The 18,679-nt window shown below is 35.8% G+C and overlaps 3 protein-coding genes across 10 annotated transcripts in view; 1 reads left to right on the top strand and 2 right to left on the bottom strand.

Annotated features, from left to right (window-relative positions):
* LOC111437674 (DExH-box ATP-dependent RNA helicase DExH6-like) overlaps positions 1-3,985 on the bottom strand; it is a 9,808-nt gene extending 5,823 nt beyond the window's left edge. For 2 of the 4 annotated variants that reach the window (XM_023075753.1, XM_023075754.1), the window contains exons 1-9: positions 3,567-3,985; positions 3,188-3,278; positions 2,669-2,954; positions 2,424-2,498; positions 2,190-2,234; positions 1,552-1,642; positions 1,372-1,430; positions 844-990; positions 234-286 (exon numbers count right to left, since the gene is read on the bottom strand). In XM_023075753.1, the coding sequence (XP_022931521.1) occupies positions 234-286; positions 844-990; positions 1,372-1,430; positions 1,552-1,642; positions 2,190-2,234; positions 2,424-2,498; positions 2,669-2,954; positions 3,188-3,278; positions 3,567-3,681 (962 nt within the window). In that variant the 5' untranslated portion in view covers positions 3,682-3,985. Of the gene's footprint in view, positions 1-233; positions 287-843; positions 991-1,371; positions 1,431-1,551; positions 1,643-2,189; positions 2,235-2,423; positions 2,499-2,619; positions 2,955-3,187; positions 3,279-3,566 lie in introns of those variants that run through there. The other 2 variants (XM_023075756.1, XM_023075755.1) reach the window with 2 other exon arrangements.
* A 948-nt stretch (positions 3,986-4,933) lies between these two features.
* On the bottom strand, positions 4,934-8,179 carry LOC111437689 (oxygen-evolving enhancer protein 2, chloroplastic). Its single transcript, XM_023075776.1, has 4 exons — positions 7,795-8,179; positions 6,367-6,599; positions 5,603-5,653; positions 4,934-5,308 (listed from the first exon to the last, which is right to left on the bottom strand). Exons 1-4 carry the CDS (start codon positions 8,042-8,044, stop codon positions 5,048-5,050), a joined length of 795 nt encoding a protein of 264 aa, XP_022931544.1. The 5' UTR covers positions 8,045-8,179; the 3' UTR covers positions 4,934-5,047.
* A 1,032-nt stretch (positions 8,180-9,211) lies between these two features.
* Positions 9,212-13,730, top strand: LOC111437687 (reticulon-like protein B8). Of its 5 annotated transcripts, none has more exons than XM_023075771.1 (6): positions 9,212-9,482; positions 10,583-10,756; positions 10,866-11,046; positions 11,152-11,293; positions 12,304-12,373; positions 13,273-13,730. In XM_023075771.1, the coding sequence occupies exons 1-6, from the start codon at positions 9,242-9,244 to the stop codon at positions 13,443-13,445; spliced, it is 981 nt and encodes a 326-aa protein (XP_022931539.1). In that variant the 5' UTR covers positions 9,212-9,241; the 3' UTR covers positions 13,446-13,730. The 5 variants fall into 5 exon arrangements, with proteins under 5 accessions (XP_022931539.1, XP_022931541.1, XP_022931543.1 ...); XM_023075773.1 differs by having other exon boundaries at positions 9,384-9,482; positions 10,578-10,756; positions 13,273-13,660; XM_023075775.1 differs by lacking the exon at positions 9,212-9,482 and adding an exon at positions 9,515-9,656 and having other exon boundaries at positions 13,273-13,660.
* The last annotated feature ends 4,949 nt before the right edge of the window (positions 13,731-18,679 follow it).

Here is an 18,679-nt window from a genome sequence, read left to right as displayed (position 1 = left end):
TTTTTTTTTTTTTTTTTTTTTTTTTTTTTTTTTTTTTTTTTTTTTTTTTTTTTTTTGGTTATCTCCTTTGGTAAGGATGAGAGCGGGAATTGTTCGACAATATTTCTCATCTTCTTTCCATTCCTTACGGAAAAAAAATTAATTCAGAATAACTGACCAGTTTTAGTTTCTATGTGGAAACAGAGATAAGTAATAAATAAGTCATGCATATCAGAGACTCAACGCAAGTATACCTCAAAATTGTTAAAATGAAGTCAGTGCAGCAGTCCCTTTCATGAACTTCATCCTACAAACGTAGAACTAAGATTAATATAAGGCCAAAAAGACATGTGTTCACAATGCAAAGATGGAGAAACGTCTAATATTGCAACATTAACTAATATAGAGACAATACTTTAGTTGATTTTTATTTATTTTTATCTTTTTGCAACGCTGAGGAATAAAAGAGTCTCTTTAGGATAGGAAATCGAAACAGGTTGAAAAGAGGCATGGAGAATAGTTAGATCTAATGTCTCCCTTTTAAGCTTTTACTACTGAACTTTTTAGAGTGTATTTTGTTCTATTTGCCACCAAAAATTGGGCCACGTTCATGTGATTTTTTAGAAGCACTTTCGTGTAAATTTTTGTATATATCTTTTGATGGCCCCTTGAAATGGACTGGGTCTGTTCTCAAATGGCTTAGGAATCTCATGAAAAAAAAAAAAAGTTTGTAAGAAAAGTTTTCAAGGTTGGTTTCGTTAGGGAAAAAAAACGAACCAAAGTTTTCAAGACAGCTGAAACAAAGAAGGTTTTTTTTTTTGGCAACTTTCTAAAGCGTACGAAAGCGAGAAATAGAATATATACCACAATAATATGAGTTAAGTTAGATAGAACTTTTTTCCTCCTCTTTTCTGAAGCTTCCAACCCTTCTGGAATCAGCACCCTTAAAAGACTACGAGTTGTGCAGAGTATGACTGACGAGTGCCTGCCACCATGACTATCCAGCCATGTCTTCCATTACAAAAGAAGGGGGGAAAACATCAGCTAATATAATGTTTATGAAAGCAAAATTAACTAGAGGTTATATACATCTCCATAAGAAATAATTTCCATTGTACAAATTCTCAAAATAAGCTATAAAATAAGAAACTTTCACGATTCCAATCCAGCTGAACTCCAAACGACAGGTACATACACGCATGCAGATCATACAAGCACCAAGAACAAAGTAATTAAATTGATAAAGTCCGATTCTATTTTCATCATAAACATCAGTTACTTCAATATAATGACCAAAACAGATCCCCTCATTGAAACTCCAAAGGATAATAAAGATCTATACAAGAAAGATAATTAGATATCATTTAGCATAAACTACCGGCAGAAGAATACCTTATATCCAATATCACTTCCAACATTTTCTCCTCTTTCATAGGAGATTCGCTCAGCAACTAAAACAAGGCAACAAATTAAAAAAAAATGGAAGTAAAATGACTAATAATAGTAAACTAAGTAAACATCATAATTTTAAAAAGAAAAGGATAGGCCGGAAAGGTAATAAATAGAACAAACCTGACATAGCCGATATTTGTCGAGGATGGGTACAGACTATCTTACATGCTTCTCCCTTACCCCACATGTAATCCAAAAGAAACTGAGGGACCTATGACATATTTTACCAAAATAATTATATAGAATGCAACGAGTTTTTTAAATTTATTTAACTTTCATATATATGTAAGTACATGTTAAGAAAATTAAAGGTAAAAAAAAAAATCTCTTAAGGAAGTAGTGTAAATCAGAACATGAAAAATCATCAAGCTGGTGGTCATTCCATGAAAGAAAAACGACCTTGTGATGATTGTCATAATTTTCCTCTCACTATCCACATTCAAAATGCAAAGCAAAATCAGCAGGGTATATATGTGCCAGCTGCTAATTTGTGGAGGACCAAGGAATACTATAGAACACATGGATACTCAGATATGGTGGTCTCCTAGCCAGTTGAATCTAAGAACCTTCATAAACGATTTGGATATGCAAACCCCTAGTTCGCAAATGCTAAAACCCCAAATCAAGTTGTGAATATTCTTATTCAAACAAATTCATTGCATCCAAAACAAAAGCATTAGGCAAGCAAGAAATGATGAATTCAGAGGGGAAATAAATAAGTAGAAAAATTAGGAATCATTAAAGAGAGAATGAATAACCTGTGTTGTCTTTCCACACCCAGTCTCACCAGTTATGATAACGACCTGCTTAAAGCCAATGATTAAACAGTTATTGGGATAGAAATTGATGCATCAATTAAGACGAGGGAGTCAGAGACCAATCAACACTAGCTCCGAAAAACTATGTAAAACATGCATAAAAATATTAGGTCTTTTAGGTGGTCGAAAGATGGTATGTAAATTTGAATACCAGGCAGAAGAAACGTAAGCAACCTGGTGAGATTTAACTGTTGAAGTAATGACATCTTGAAAGGATGCAATTGAAAGCTTAGATCTCTCTTCTGAGATCTACAAAACAAAATATACCAATAGTTCACTTTCAGTTACTTTGGTGATAAGATGATAAGCTTATAAACTTCAGGCGCATTTCCTATTCGATACGAACTAAGAGAAAGAGATATGAAGGTACAGCATAAAACCAGAAACTTCATCGCTTTTGTTCATGTACTCAAAGAAACCTTTTTAAGATTAGCGACACTCTTCACTCTATCAGTATACGATTCCCATTTCTTCGTTATCTCTTCCTTGCTCATAGACGGCCTAAACAAAATGTCATCTTTCTTTCGCCTTTGTTTATCCGCCTTTTTTTTGTGTTCCCCAGTCGTTGCCTCGCCCGATTCTCCATCAACAGGAGGATATGTACTAAATAAATCGTCGAAAACATTTTTGGACTTCTCAGAAAATTTCATGGTGTCCATTTGCGGTTTGGATTTATATACAGAAACACGTAGTTGGTCTCCATGCCTACAAAAAGTGTTGAGCAAATGAGAAACTGAAAGCAAAACATTCCAGGGGCAAAATAAATTCTAGAAGAACAGAAAAACCTTCATTCCAAGAATATGAAAGTTACCAATACATGACTAGATGCCGCTCAAACATGGGAAAATTTTCCTTTCAAAAACATGAAGGTACCTATATGACTATACATGACTAGATGCCTTCTTAACTCAGGGGAGACATTGCTAATTGAAACTTACCCAGAACTCTTTGATATCATATGCATTTCCTGGCAGATTCGATGAACAAGAGAATATCCACGCTTCAAATCATCAGCGTTAAAAGTGAAAACTGCATGAAACATCCAAATACTTGCTAATTAAACAACAGATAATGACAGACTCATTGAACAACATTTTTTATTTTCACTGTGATTTCAGTAGAAGGGTTTGAGAGCATTTTGGTAGTTTGTTTAATTCGAGTTGGTGCAGACAAAGCCAATGTACATTAATATGTCGAAGAAGCAATCACCGGGCAGCCAAATTCCACAAAACCCATTAAAACCCAGAAACTATTTCTCAATTTCATTGGAATGTGACAGAAAAACAACTGAAAAAATCCATTTTATTTCCAATTTACCTTCGTCGTTCGACGATGAAAACCGTCTGAGTGCCTTTTTTATTGCACTGCCGACATTTTCAACTGCCGTGAACTTCGGCTTTTGCCCTCCATTCTTCGGCTTCTTCTTCACCATTACTTTTCAACCTGTAGCTTCTTCCTTCCTCCAACTGGTTTCAGTAGAGCTTTTTTCCTTCCAGAAATCTATAAAAGAAGAAGAGACGGCAATGCTCTAAAGCCCTAACGTATTTGGCGCCTGATTTTGCTTCGGCCGTCATTAACGTAAAACTTCTTTCCTCTTCATCTCTCTGCATCTGTAATGGGCCATTGTTGAACTGATGCACTGTACCGGACTGCAGGCCCAAACGTTTCGGGACTCCCCACATCTCGGAAGTGAATAATAAAATGGTGTAAATGTTCATTTTCGTTCTTTTTAAATTTTAATGGGTTTGAAATTTTTGCTAGTTTTGCTATAAAAAAAATAATAATAAATAATAGTGTTGAAATTTTCTTAATTAAATTTTTGTTTCATTCGTATATTTAATTATTTTAATACGTTGCCGTAAAATATTGAATGGTCGACTTTACTAAAAATATTGTTGTTTCGACCACTCATCTAAGCTCGTATTCTTTTTAAGATTTTTTTTTTACCTAATAGTCGTTTGTAACAACTATCGATTACTTTAAGCTTATCCAAAATATGCTTAGGTAGTTTCTCGGTCTTCTCTCATCCAAATGTGACATCGATTCATTCATGTACTCCTCTACTTGTGTGAGATCCCACTTTCGTTGGAGAGGGGAACGAAGCATTTTTTATAGCGTGGAAACTTCTCCCTAGTAGATGTGTTTTAAAACTTTAAGGGGAAGCCCATAAGGCAAAATCTAAAGAGAATAATATTCGCTATCGATGGACTTGGGCTGTTACAATGGTATAGAGATAGACACTAGCCGGTGTGTCAGTGAGGACGCTGAGTCCCAAAGGGAGGTGGATTGTGAGATTTTACATCAATGAGAGAGAAGAATGGACAATGGACACTGAGTCCTAAAGGGAGCTGGATTGTGAGATCTCACATCAATTAGAGAGAATAATGGATGATGGACGCTGAGTCCTAAAGGGAGGTGGACTGTGAGATCTCACATCGATTAGAGAGAAGAATAGATGATGGACGTTGAGCTCCAAAGGGGGAAGGATTGTGAGATCCCACATCGATTGGAGAGGGGACCGAGTGATATTGAGGACGTTGGAGCTCAAAGGAGGTGGATTGTGAGGTCCCACATCGGTTGAAGAGGGAAATGACATTTTTTTTATAATGGTGTGGAAACCTCTGCCTAACATGGAAAAGTCTATAAGGAAAAGTTTAAAGAGGACAATACCGGCCACGGTAGACTGACACAAACACAGGCAATCCCTTTCATTCCCTTTCATTGGCTAAGGTAGTGTTCTCCAAAATATACAACAAACGCCTCTCTCTCGCTCTTACACACACTACTAATCAACATTGTTAAGCAACACTGAAAGAAGCGGCTGCACCCTCCACAAACTTCCTTGCTCCTTTAAACCACCTCTTGTCTCCCGCTTGTGCCTTGCAGATGTAAAGCTTTCCACCCTTCACAGTCGCTGTGATCAGCTGGTGCTTCCCACCCTCATCTCCATCTGCAGTTCTTGTCAACACTGACAAGAAGTAGTATGGTTGTCCTCCAACTTCCGACACCGAGCTCTCCAATACGTTCGCTGTTGCCACTGCGTCCGGGTCGAACCCACCCTGATCAATATCAAGACTTTAATCAGGAAAATCGGGTCGTTTCGGTCGAGAATAATCAAAATGAAACATGTAAGATGTTACTCGAACAACCCACAAAAGAATGGCTATTGAAGTCGAGCCTCAAATGAAAATTATAGGTCTTACTTGATAACGATTTCGTTTTCAGTTTTTATGGGACAGAACAGAATGGGTTGAGGATTGTGTCGGAAAACAGAACAGAACATGTTCCTGTTTATGTTTGTAATGGTTGTAATGAGAATGAATCATTTTTTCAACTCTATAATGGGAACTTACCTCGGAAGCAGTCTTTCCAAAGTAGGCTTGTTTCCCCAGCAAAAAGTCAACCTGCGAAGGCCAAATTGAAGCATGTCAATTGAATCTTCTTGTCTAGTTTCAACCAAATCTGACATGAAGTTAACATTAACATACTCAAACAGCTGAATAACGTTTTCAAACGTGATTTTCGAAGTGATATCGAACGTGATAAGGAGATTTCAACCATTTCAAAATCACTTTTTGAACATACGCTAACATGTAATCGGCTTGAAGCGTAACAACTCAAGCCACTGCTGGTAGATATTGTTTGCTTTGACCCATTACATATCACCATCAACCTCACGGTTCTAAAACGCGTCTACTTGGGAGAGGTTTCCACGCCCTTATAAGAGATGTTCGTTCTCCTCTCCAACCGACATGAGATCTCACAATCTACTCCCTTAGGAGCCCAACATCCTCGCTGGTACACCGCTCGATGTTTGGCTATAATACCATTTGTAATAGTCTAAGCCCACCACTAGTAGATATTGTCCACTTTGGCCCGTAGACGCGTATTAAAATCGTGAGGCTGACAACGAGACAATACATAACATGCCAGATCAGACAATATCTGTTAACGGTGGGCTTGGGCGGTTACAAATGATATCAAAGTCAGACACTAGTCAGAGTAGGGTTAGATCCTCTCCATAGCATACGTGTTTTAAAACTGTGAGACTGACGGTGATAAGTAACGGACCAAAGCGGAGAAGAGAGTCAGAGAGACAAGGGAGGGAGATTGATACCTGGGCAAGGAATTCTTCCGGGGAGCCATAATCTTTGATGGATTTCTTGTCGGTTGGGTTGATAATTACACTAAGATTGCTGTTGGAATCAAAGTTGTCTTCATATCTAAGAACTTGGCCTGGGAATTCCCTTTCTTTGCTTGGATTCCACTTGGAAGGAATAGAAAGCTTGAATCCATCTCCATTGTATGGCAAGTAATCTGTGTTGCTCTTTGGCTTTCCAAACACATTGGCTGCAATTTTAACATCAATCAAAAACCAGGCTTCCATTACAAACAGACTATACTATAAAGCAGCCTATGTAGATACTAAACAATCAAACGCTTACAAAACAGTGTTGCTACTAGCGTTTATTATTCCGGAATGGTACGAGGCCTTTCGGGAAGTCCAAAGCAAAGCCACGAGAGCTTATACTCAAAGTGGACAATATTATACTATTGTGAAGAGTCGTCATTTCTAACATAGTACAGAGTCGTGCCCTTAACTTAGCCATGTCAATAGAATCCTCAAATGTCGAACAAAGAAGTTGCGAGCCTCGAACATGTAATCAAAAGTGACTCACGTGTCGAACAAAGTAGAACAAAGGGTGTACTTTGTTCGAGGGTTCTAGAGAAAGGAGACGAGCCTCGATTAAGGGGAGGCTATTTGAGAGCTCCGAGGTCTCAGGAGAGACTCTATGATGTTCTTTGTTCCAAGTCATGAGAGCTTATGCTCAAAGTGGACAATATCATACCATTGTGAAGAGTCGTGATTTCTAACATGGTATCGAAGCCCTGCCCTTAACTTAACCATGTCAATAGAATCCTTAAATGTCGAACAAAGAAGTTGTGAGCCTGTCGAACAAAGGGTATATTTTGTTATAGGACTCCAAAGAAAGGAGTTGAGCCTCGATTAAAGGGAGGCGGTTTGAAGGCTTCATAGGCCTCAGGAGAGATTTTATGATGTACTTTGTTCAAAGTCATAAGAGCTTACGCTCATTATGCTCAAAGTGGATAATATCATACCAGTGTGGAGAGTCATGATTTCTAACATGGTATCAGAGCCCTGCCCTTAACTTAGCCATATCAATAGAATCCTCGAATGTCGAGCAAAGAAGTTGTGAGTCTTGAAGGGTGTACTTTGTTCGAGGACTCCAGAGAAAGGAGTCGAGCCTCAATTAAGAGGAGGGAGGCTGTTTGAGAGCTCTATAGGATTTAGGAAAGGCTCTATGGTATACTTTGTTCGAGAGGAGGATTGTTGGGAAGGAAGTCCTATATCGACTAATTTAGGGAATGATCATGGGAGAGTCGTGATTCCTAAAGTAAACTACTTACCCAATGGGATCTCAAGCTAAAATTCAGCTAAAACAGAGCAAACAAAACTGACAAATTACTGAAATGAATTACAGAAGATGTTTATTCAAATTCCCAAGTGGGTGAAGCCAATTACCAGCTTCTCCATAAGCAGCATCAGCCGGAGAAACCTTGGAGCCAAGAGCAGCGGCGCCAATGAGGACAGAGAGAGCCAATCGGCGAGAGACAACACCGCCGTCCTCCTCCAGAACGGGCTGCTGCTTCTGGGCACGGCAGACAAGCATCTGCGCAGGCTTGAGCGGAGCCACCTGGCGTGGGGAGGACGACGATCTTGCGGAGGCGGCGGTGAGGGCGTGGTGGTGGAGGAAACAGGAAGTGGAAGCCATTGTTGGAGGCTGTAAGTGAATGAGAAGGGGAATTTGGAAGTGGGTATAGAACAATGTGTGGAGTTCGTGAGATTTTTGTTGCTGTTTATGTGAGGTCTGGGTTTGTGTGGAGGAAAATGGTCGGCGTTTGGATTGCGGGGAAGAACAAGAAGAGGAAGGGATGAGATTATTGATTTTTGGATAAGGTTTTAGAGGTTATGATTGGTGCCAGCTGTACATTTCTGCTGCACAGTCAGCAATATTTGAGAATCTCCTCACACTCCACTCACCCATTTTTGGAAGTCTTTGTACACATGTCATGCTCTTATTGGTGGATCTTTTTTATTTGATATTTTAATCCATTTCTCGTTAATTTATTATTGATTTTTTTATATAAAAATATATACACATTCTATTTAAAATACATTGAATATATTTGTTGCATAAAAATTATTATTATTTGACTAATCTACAAAATTAACTACTTTTTTAGGTTCAAGCATTTTTTTTTATTTGATATGTGACCCTTGAGTAAAGAAATAAAACGTGAATGAACAGAGACCACGTCTGAACGAAAGTGATCACAGTAACACTAAATTTGTGATTTAAACAATTTAGACTGTGTTACATGGGAATATGGAGGCACACAGGTGCCGAGTTCGGACTTGAATCCTAATACGACTCAAGGAACATAAGGTGGACTAGCGTATTGACCCGTTAGCTAAAAGAAACTCTCCAATAAGTTACATGATATATGTTTGTACATATTTATAGAACGTGATATCATCAACCGGACGAGGTAATCCTATAAAATTCATTGTTGGCCATAAACGAGAGATGAACTCGATAGTAAAAGGAGGGTAGTGTTCTTCGGTGGCACAACAACAAAAGCACGGTGTTCTACACGGGTGGCAAAAGAAACGAAGGGAGAGAGAGAGAGAACATTATTAAGTGGCGGGTGTCGGGTCGGGGGAGGAAGGGGACGAAAAAGTCAATAGGGTTTTTGTAGGGACCATGAACTTTTGCACGTGGCACATGGTTTACTTTAAATCGCAACCATATGACATATTTCATCAAGTCACACGTCAATATGAGGTCCAATTTTAACATAAACTCGAACAATTATATGAAATTTAATTGTTAACTTTATTTTCTTTGAATTGTACCTAAACTTGTACAACAATTTGATCGCATGAATGCGCCATTGAGTACTAGATCATGTGGAACAGAACAAGCAATCATCCGATTGTCCAAAGGGGGAAATTCAAGAAATTAGGTATTCGTCTAGATCCTCTCTCCGTTTTCGTTCGTCGTCAGCTGATCATCTTGTTTTTTTCCGATAAAAGACTCGCAGTTGACCAAAAGGCATTCGCGATTGGCGTCCGTCAACATGCAAAACTCAATGCGACCCACTCGGAATTTTCGTACCTGGGTCGGTGGTGGCCCGCTAATAATTTCAGTAAGTCATTTCCCGTTGATGTTCTTGGAATCCCGTAATTTTTTACTTCTCTCATCGTCTACTGTTTTTATCACTCGTTTCTGTGTAGTACTTCACGGAGTTTTTTTCAGAACCCACTTTCATCTATCTGTTCTTCAGTCTCTTCCTTGAAGACCCATTAATTTCCTGCTCTTGGTTTGTGTTCTTGAGTTCCATTTTAGATTTTGATGATTTTCTGCATGTTTTGATTCTTTTTCAGGATGATTCCATCTTTTAATTTGTTTGTTTGATGCTTAAATGGGGTTAAAATGCTGCTAGCTCTGTTTTACTTCATAGTTGTTGTAGATTTGATCTTTCTCTTTTTGTTTACTTCTGCTGTAATCTTGGTAGCATCCTGTTAATCTCTTACATATTGTTTCATCCTCCTCTGTCTCTTGAGGATTCTTACGTTTTATCTTGCATTACCACGCTGAATATTTGGATGAATCTGAAGATTTTGATGCTTGAATGAGATTTGGATTGCTTTTGATCTTGACTTGGTATCCTCCTCCTGGGTGGATTAAAATGTTGGTGCTCTGGGCTAGCCGATATTGTCCTCCTCATTACGCTTTCCCTTGTTTACTTTTCCTAACGGTTTTTAAAACGCGTATGCTAGGGAGAGGTTTCCACACCCTTATGAAGAATGTTTCGTTCTCCTCCCCAACCAATGTGGGATCTTACAATCCATCCCCTTCAGGACCCAACGTCCTCACTAACACTCATTTCCTTCTCCAATCGATGTGGAACCCCTCAATCCATCCCTCTTCAGAGTCCAGTGTTCTTGTCTGCCATGTGTCCACCCCCTTCTTCGCTGGCACCTTGCCCAGTGTCTAGCTCTGATCCCATTTGATAATAATTTAAGCCCATCGCTAGCAGATATGGCTGTTATAGATCGACTTATGCTTTTCTTTGAGTGGAAAGTTTTGACAAGGAGCTTGGACCTTGATTTGCTCCTTTACTCATATGATTAATCTCATGCATCCTATTGACTATTATTGTTCTTATTTTGTGCTTGTTTACATTTTTATCAATCTGCCTTAACTTTGGCTTCTTTTGCTTGTTATTTCTTCTTTGAAGCACAGGAACGATGTCTGAGAATGTACCTGCTAAGGATCTTCCTCAGAATTTTTCTGAAGCTCCTGCTGAACGCGGTCATAAGGCAGAATCAGTATCGTCACCGTGTTCAGTGGCTGGTCGGAAGAAGCGGATATTTGGACGAAAAAAGTCCATTCACCATCTTCTCGGGGGCGGAAAATGTATATCCTTATTTATACGTTCTTAGTTTTTCTTCATCTTCTATAATCTTTTTCATGTCATGAATCATATTACTTCATTTTGATTTCTCTGCTGATCAAATATTTGTAGGTGCTGATGTGCTGCTATGGAAGAACAAGAAAATCTCAGCTAGTGTTTTGACTGGTGCAACTATTATTTGGATACTGTTTGAATGGCTTAGTTACCACTTCTTGACTATTGTTTGCTTTGCTCTGGTTCTTGGTATGTTGTTTCAGTTTATATGGACAAATGCCTCAGGATTTCTGGACAGGTGATTGGAAAATAGACGTTTATGCCATTGTTTCCCATTGACTTCAATGCATTTTCTGGTTTAACAAATGCTGATGCATTCTGTAACATGTTTCGTGCACTGCAGAACATCGTCTAATGTTCCTCACCTCGATCTTCCTGTGGAACTATTTGTCGAAATTGCTGTCTCATTTGCTGTCGAGGCTAACCGAGCTCTTCATTTTCTCCAAGATATTGCTTGTAATGGAGATTTGAAACAATTCCTTGGGGTATGCTATCATATTTTATGTACTACTTTTGCAATTCTGTGCATTTCTAAAGATCATTAGTTGTAACAGCCCAAGTTCACTGCTAACGGATATTATTCTCTTTGAGCTTTTTTCCCTTTCGGGTTTCCCTTCAAGGTTTTAAAATGGATCTGCTAGGGAGAGGTTTCCACACCCTTGTAAAGAATGTTCTGTTCCCCTTTCCAACCAATATGAGATCTCACAATCCACCCCTCTTCAAGGCCTAGCGTCCTCATTGGCACTCGTTCTCCTCTCCAATCGATGTGGGATCCCACAATCCACCTCCTTTTAGGGCCCAACATCGTTGCTGGAACACTGCTTGGTGTCCACCCCCCCTTCAGGGCTCAACCTCCTTGTCGGCACACCCCTCGGTGTCTACCTTTGATACCATTTGTAACTATACGAGCCCACCACTAGCAAATATTGTCATTTTTGAATTTTTCCTTTCAAGCTTCCCTCAAGATTTTAAAACTCGCTTGTTGGGATAGGTTTTCACGCCCTTATAAAGAATGCTTCGTTCCACTCTCCAACCAACGTGGGATCTCACAATCCCCCCTTTTGGGGTCCAGCGTCCTCGCTGGCACATCGCTCGATGTCTGGCTCTAATATCATTTGTAACAGCCCAAACCCACTGCTAATAGATGTTTTCCGCTTTAACCCGTTACGTATCACCGTCGGCCTCACGATTTTAAAACGCGTCTACTAAGGAGAGGTTTCCACACTCTTATAAGAAATGATTCGTTCCGCTCTCCATCCGATGTGAATCTCAAAGCCATTTGAAAAGGCCTCTCCATCTGAACTTGCTGCTGATTCAGGAAGTGATATATGCAACATAGAAAATATGAACACCAAAACATGGGACATATAAGTATGCTGGCTTAGTTTTGCAAGAATCTGCTATAATTGGATGAAGTTTCTTTGATTATAACTCTCTAGGAACTTGCTGTTTTGATCTTCTTGTAGATGCTTCTTTAATGTGAATATGTTTTCAGGCTGTAGTAAGCTTGTGGGCTGGTGCTGTGATTAGTAGCTGGTCCAATTTCATTACTGTCTTGTATGTTGGTAAGTGGCTTCAGATTCAGCATCTCAAAACATTTACATCTTTAATTTCTTTGATCATATTATTTACTTATGACCAGTAATGGGATTCATTATGGGTTGTCAAAGTATTAATCTACAGTCCTGGAAGGGATGATCTTATTCACTTACCGAATGTTGTAGGATTATATGGTCGTGTGAAACTAGTTAAGATGAGTGTAACCTGACCCAGACTGTAACGGCCCAAGCCCACCGTTAGTAGATATTGTATTCTTTAGAGTTTTCTTTTGGGGCTCCCCCTCGAGTTTTTTTAAACCGCGTCTGCTAGAGAGAGGTTTCCACACCCTTATAAAGAATGTTTTGTTCTTCTCCCCAACCAATGTGGAATCTCGCAGTCCACCCCTCTTTAGGGCCTAGTGTCCTTGCTAGCACTGGTTCCTTCTCCAATCAATGTAGACCCCCATCCATTCCCCCTTTAGGGCCCAGCGTTCTTGCTGGCACACCGCCTTGTTTCCACCCCCCTTGGGGCTCAGCTTCCTTGCAGGCACATCGCCCGATATGTAGCTCTGATGCCATTTATAACGGCCCAAGCCCATCGCTAGCAGATATTGTCCTCTTTGGGCTTTCATTTTCAGACTTCCCCTCAAGGTTTTTAAAACGCGTCTTCTAGAGAGAGGTTTCTACACCCTTATAAAGAACGTTTCGTTCTCCTCCTCAACCGATGTGGGATCTCACACATACACTTCAGTTATTTCATTTCGTCAAGTAAAATATAGGATAGCTACATCGTACAACCCATGGAAAGTCGGATATTCCTTATGCCTAATTGTTTTCAAACACGAAATTTTGTAGGTCGAGACGATCGTCCTATCCTATGAAACCACCAATCTTCACAACTACTAACACATTTCAAATACATTCAGGTTTCGTTGCAGCCCATACGGTTCCAATTCTGTACGAGAAATACGAAGATGAAGTCGACACCTTCGCATTCAACGTCTTTGACCAGCTTTGTGGTCACTTCCAGAAGTTGGATTCCAGTGTCTTTAGCAAGATCCCCAGAGGAGGACCATTACCGGAAAAGAAGCATGAATAGATCATTTTCAACTCAGTAATGCCTAAACCATCTCTAGTTTTTGCAAGTATTTGGCTGTGTATGATAGAAACGAACCTTTTAAGTTTATGTTTGCCTGTCTGCTGCTGAACTAGGAACCATCTTTGACTGATCTTTGCAGCCATTGGCTTCTTTATTATAAGAGCTTGACTCAAGCATATGGACTGTTTTTTGAATTAAAGCCTTGGCCCATGTAATCGTGTTTGGACCGGAGACTGAATCATTGACCTCTCAAACGGTAATTGATACCTTATCCATTAAACTATAGCGGAATGGTTCTCTTCCTATTTTCTTGCCAAACGTACAACCTACAAAAATCCATTTTCTCGTTCATTAGGTTTGTGTTCAAGGGCTTCAACCAACATTTCGCCACATGCATTGTGAATGGGATTAAGATCCCGAGAGATTGCAATCTCAATTATTATTCATTCATTAAAAAAATTTACTAAACACGAAATTAAAATTTTAATTTATTAAAATAAAAAAATTTAAAATTATAATCCAATGTTTTAATTACTATGACGTTGATGTAACAATATCTAATTTTAAATAATTTTCAAATAGTTCCCAAATCACATCAAAAAAACGATCACATGGAGCCTAATTTATTGCACTAATTTTGATTTTTTAAAATCCAACCACTTTATTTATAAAATGACTTAATAATATATATATATATATTTTTTATAAAGACCATAAAACAAATAAATTCAAATTTACATTCACGCCCCTACAAATTGTTATTTACAATATTAAAGTACATGAATATTAAATATATGTCCCTCATTCTTGAAGCACCACGTGTAAATAATAGTAAAAATATTAATTAAAAAAACTCCTTAAAACAATTCTCATTAAAAAAAAAATACGGTGAGCAGAAGCTCTCATAGAAATAATATTCCTTCATTATAAACTCATAATCATTCACTAAATAAGCTAATGTGGGACTTTCATCCAACATCTCCCTCGAACAAAGTACGTCTCCCCTTAATCAAGGTTCGACTCCTTTTTCTTTTAGAGTCTTAGTCATTTTTTACTATACCTTCAAGGAGCCTTGACCCCGTTTTCTTTTAGAGTCCTTTGTTTGACATTTGAAGATTCTATTGACATGACTAAGCTTAGAGCATGACTCTGATACCATGTTAGACAAACACGACTCTCCACAATGATATGATATTGTTCACTTTAAGCATAAGCTCTCGTGCCTTTGCTTTGGGCTCTATGAAGCCTTTTGGGGAAGCTCAAAGCAAAGTTACGAGAGATTATACTCAAAGTGGACAATATCATACCATTGTGAAGAGTCGTGTTCGTCTAACATATATTTTTATTAATTTAGTCTAATTATTAAAATTAAAAAAAAAAATTAGTCAAAGGCTGAGAAATATGTTACCTTTTACTTACAAATATGTTAACTTAGCACGTGACTCTGTCCTCCCATGAAAAGAGAGGGCTTTATTGGACGGTGCGTATATGCCAAACAAGTCCTTTCCAAGCTATGTGCCATAAAGTGACCTTATTATGTGCACATTTACACCATGCATATCTAATATTAAATTATAATCCTTCGAAATTCGGGTTACAATTTTCACGTTAATTTTGAAAAAATTTATTTTTCGTCTTTGAACTTCGGAGTTCATTTCAAAAATATACCATTCATAACTGGAATATTCATTTTTGTTAAAATAAATTATGAAATTTGACGTGTTAGTTTATGTGTAAAATTTTGAAACCGTGCGTGATGTTATTTACATTTGCATAGAAGGTTAAGGTCGTTGTTACCATTTGTTTCATTAAAAAAATTTTAAAAAAAATATAGTTAAAATAATTTATAATTTAAGAAAATCTAAAAATACTGTGAAACTGTCCTAGTTTCAATAATAAAATATAATTATCGTATTTAAAAAATACCTAAAAAATTTTAGAAGTAGTATTAACACTTATTAAAAAAAATTATAATTTTTTTTATTGTCCATCGACAGTATAAATTATCTCGAAACTTTTTTATATTATTTTTGAACAATTATTCGTGGTATTAATAATAAGAGTATTTTAATTTTTTTTTTAATTTAAAGGTGTTTTTGACGTTTTAAAAAAAAATTTAAAAGTTTGAAATTCTTTTTTTCTTATTTTAAAATAAATATTAATTACCCTTTTGAAAGTAAAATATATATATATATACCCGTAGAAACATAAACAAACCATTAACGATCTCAATAAATATTTTTTAATCTTTTTTAAGAATTTAAAAATATTGTCTGAAATTTTTAAAAATTTAAAGATATTTTATTTATACAAAATGTAAAATTTGATAATATTTTTATTAATTTAGCTCGAAAAAACAAATATCGGATGTTATTATTTTGAAATTAAAATATAATTTGATAACTTTATAAATTAATTGACAATAAGAGGATAAATGAAAGGTCCTTCCACTGACACCCAATTGATTACTTGTCAATATCAACTTTTATTATATGTTTGTTCTGATTTTCAAATTTTATCATATGATAATTTCCTAATATTTTTAAAAAGTAATAATATCTACTTAAATTGAAAGGTCCCTATGTGACACCCCACTTATAAATGCCATTACTTTACCTTATCTTTAAAAATAATATTCCAATAATGTTAAGCTAATTTGTATATTAATTTTTTTTTTAAAAAGGGCTGAACTTTATAATTATTCACACATTCAAATATTCTTTTAAAAAGGACTAAATTTTATAATTAATTACATGTTCAAATATTCTTTTAACCCATAAATCAATAAGAAATAACGTAAACGGAATAATTATATTAAACTTTAAGAACAAAAAAAATTAAAAATTAAAAATTATAATATTTGATTTAAAATAACGAAAATGTTAATATAATTTAAAGTGTTTTAAATTAATAATCAAATAATGTACTCCACACGTGATTATTTTAGTATATGATGCGTCCTTGCTAGCACTTTTTCCTTCCTCCGATCGATGTGGGACCGCCCCCAAATCTATCCCTTTTGGAGTCCAGCATTCTTATTGACACACCGCCTCGTGTCTATCCCCTTCGAGAACCGATGTGGGACCGCCCTCAAATCCATCCCCATCTGGGGCCCAACGTCCTTACTGATACACTGCCCTATGTCTACTCTCTTCGGGGAATAGTGAGAAGGCTGACACATTGTTCGATGTCTGGCTCAGATTCACCGTTAGCAGATATTGTTTTATTTGAGCTTTTCATTTCGGGCTTCTTTTCAAGGCTTTAAAACGTGCTAGGGGAAGATTTTCACACATTTGTAAATGGTGGTTTGTTCTCTTCTCCAACCAATATAGGACCGCTCACACAGTAAAAAAGAGAATTAGATCTGTTGAAAGGATTTTTTAAAATATAAATATTAACTGTGATATGATAAACTTTTATATTATATATAATAATAATAATAATAATAATGATATTGCGAGACATTTTCAAACTGGATAATAATTAAAAATGAAACTTGTAACACGTGGCGAAGTTTTTTTGATGGACATAGACATGTGAGCGTGCGTACAAACCAGTATTTTTATTTTTATTTTTTTATAATAAATATTTCTAAAATAAAAGCGGTTGAATAAATCGTAAAAAAAATAAACACAATTTTAAAATTTTAAAATTTTAAAATTATAACTAACATCCATTAAGTTAGATATTTTTAATTTTTTAAAAGTAAGTAATCTGATAATTCAATTTTCAAACAAAATTTAAAATTATTTAAAAATTAAACCCAATCCTAATAATTTATTTATTTATTTATTTTTAACTTAATCTAACATTTATAATTTAAACTCTCAAATTTTAAAATTAGATGAAAATAAAAATATTAATAAAAAATACATAAATAAATAAATAAATAGATCGTGGCCCACTGCACCGACCCAACGAGAAAATCAATGTAGAAAATTACCAATTTCTAACAACCCAAAATAGTGTTTTTTTTTTAAGCTGACGTCACGCAAAAGTAAATGTATTTCCACGTGGCAACTTCAAGCCCTCCAATCCTGTACCTAACTTATGTAACTCTCTCTCTTGTCAGCCAATCCCAAAACGGTGGTCCCCACTTCCGAAAAAGTCTCATTCTACCAACCCAAGTCCAACAAAATTATTTCCACTAGTACCCCTGGCCCCCACCCCCCCATTATTTTATTTTATTTTATTTAAATATTTGCCACGTTTATTAGTTAATTATATGATCTTTTTAATCATTAAGAACGTGAAAAGCCAGGTTTATTTACCTTGAATAGCAATAATAATTAAATAATTAGGAAACATAATTTAATCCAAAATTAGAAAAACATAATTAATAACAAATAATAATAATAATAAAATGGTTATATTGCATTTTTTTGGTTCAATACCCGAGATACTGCTCTCAATATTGATGACAAGTTAAATTTTTCTTAGGCCGATAGTTTAGAACTAAGAGTAGAGAAGAGAACACTTACCAAATAAAAAACGTCTTCCAATCAGATTAACCTCTCATAATGGCTTGAAAAAAACATTTTATTCTTAAATTTTTGTTCCGGATGAAAACAAATAATGTTCACATTTTTTTTTGATATTCTGATTCCAAATAACTACAGTAATTTTGATTCCATCTCATCTGTAAACCGAATTTTAATAAATAAAAGTCTTTTAAAAATTATCCATACAGGCGTATTATCGGATAAAAATGGAATATTTTAAATAAAGATAAATTTATCTTTAATATATATTTAAATAATTTAATCTTGAAACTTTAATGATCGAAAATTGAACAATTAAAATAAAATACCTTTTAAAATTCAAATATTTCTTTTAATTAAAAAAAATTACATGTAAATGGATAGGTCTTTTATGTAGTTAGGTAAGAACAATTAAATCTTTTTAAATACAATATTTATCATTCAAAAGTTACTCCCACCAACAAAAAAAAAAAAAAAAACTTCCAATAAATTAACTAAAAATATTTGATAATAAGTATTTTTTTAAAAGAAAGTGCCAAATTTTTAAACTAAAACTCTCCCATTAATTGTGTTAACTTTTATTATTATAAATATTGAGAGTGAAATTTAACACGTCAATTTTATTAATATTCGATAATAATACACGTAATTAAAGTGAAAATAGCTTAAATGACATAGAGTGAGAAATTTAAATTCAACAATACACCTAAAAAAATGATAATATATGTGATTAATTTAATTAACTTATGCTGT

The sequence above is a fragment of the Cucurbita moschata genome, unplaced genomic scaffold (assembly GCF_002738365.1).
Source record: "Cucurbita moschata cultivar Rifu unplaced genomic scaffold, Cmos_1.0 Cmo_Scf00064, whole genome shotgun sequence".
NCBI classification, from domain to species: domain Eukaryota; kingdom Viridiplantae; phylum Streptophyta; class Magnoliopsida; order Cucurbitales; family Cucurbitaceae; genus Cucurbita; species Cucurbita moschata.
Note: the sequence above shows the minus strand (reverse complement) of the source record. Positions and strands in the feature narration are given on the sequence as shown.

What these genes read in the sequence shown, in the direction of transcription:
- LOC111437689 (XM_023075776.1), bottom strand. Translation starts at nt 8,044, where the DNA reads ATGGCTTCCACTTCCTGTTTCCTCCACCACCACGCCCTCACCGCCGCC. An exon ending in CGGAAGAATTCCTTGCCCAG is followed by an intron (nt 5,654 to 6,366) that starts GTATCAATCTCC and finishes TGGCCTTCGCAG; the next exon opens with GTTGACTTTTTGCTGGGGAA. An exon ending in TTGGAAAGACTGCTTCCGAG is followed by an intron (nt 5,309 to 5,602) that starts GTAAGTTCCCAT and finishes GATATTGATCAG; the next exon opens with GGTGGGTTCGACCCGGACGC.
- LOC111437687 (XM_023075771.1), top strand. Translation starts at nt 9,242, where the DNA reads ATGTGGAACAGAACAAGCAATCATCCGATTGTCCAAAGGGGGAAATTC. An exon ending in GCCTCAGGATTTCTGGACAG is followed by an intron (nt 11,047 to 11,151) that starts GTGATTGGAAAA and finishes CGTGCACTGCAG; the next exon opens with AACATCGTCTAATGTTCCTC. An exon ending in CATTACTGTCTTGTATGTTG is followed by an intron (nt 12,374 to 13,272) that starts GTAAGTGGCTTC and finishes AAATACATTCAG; the next exon opens with GTTTCGTTGCAGCCCATACG.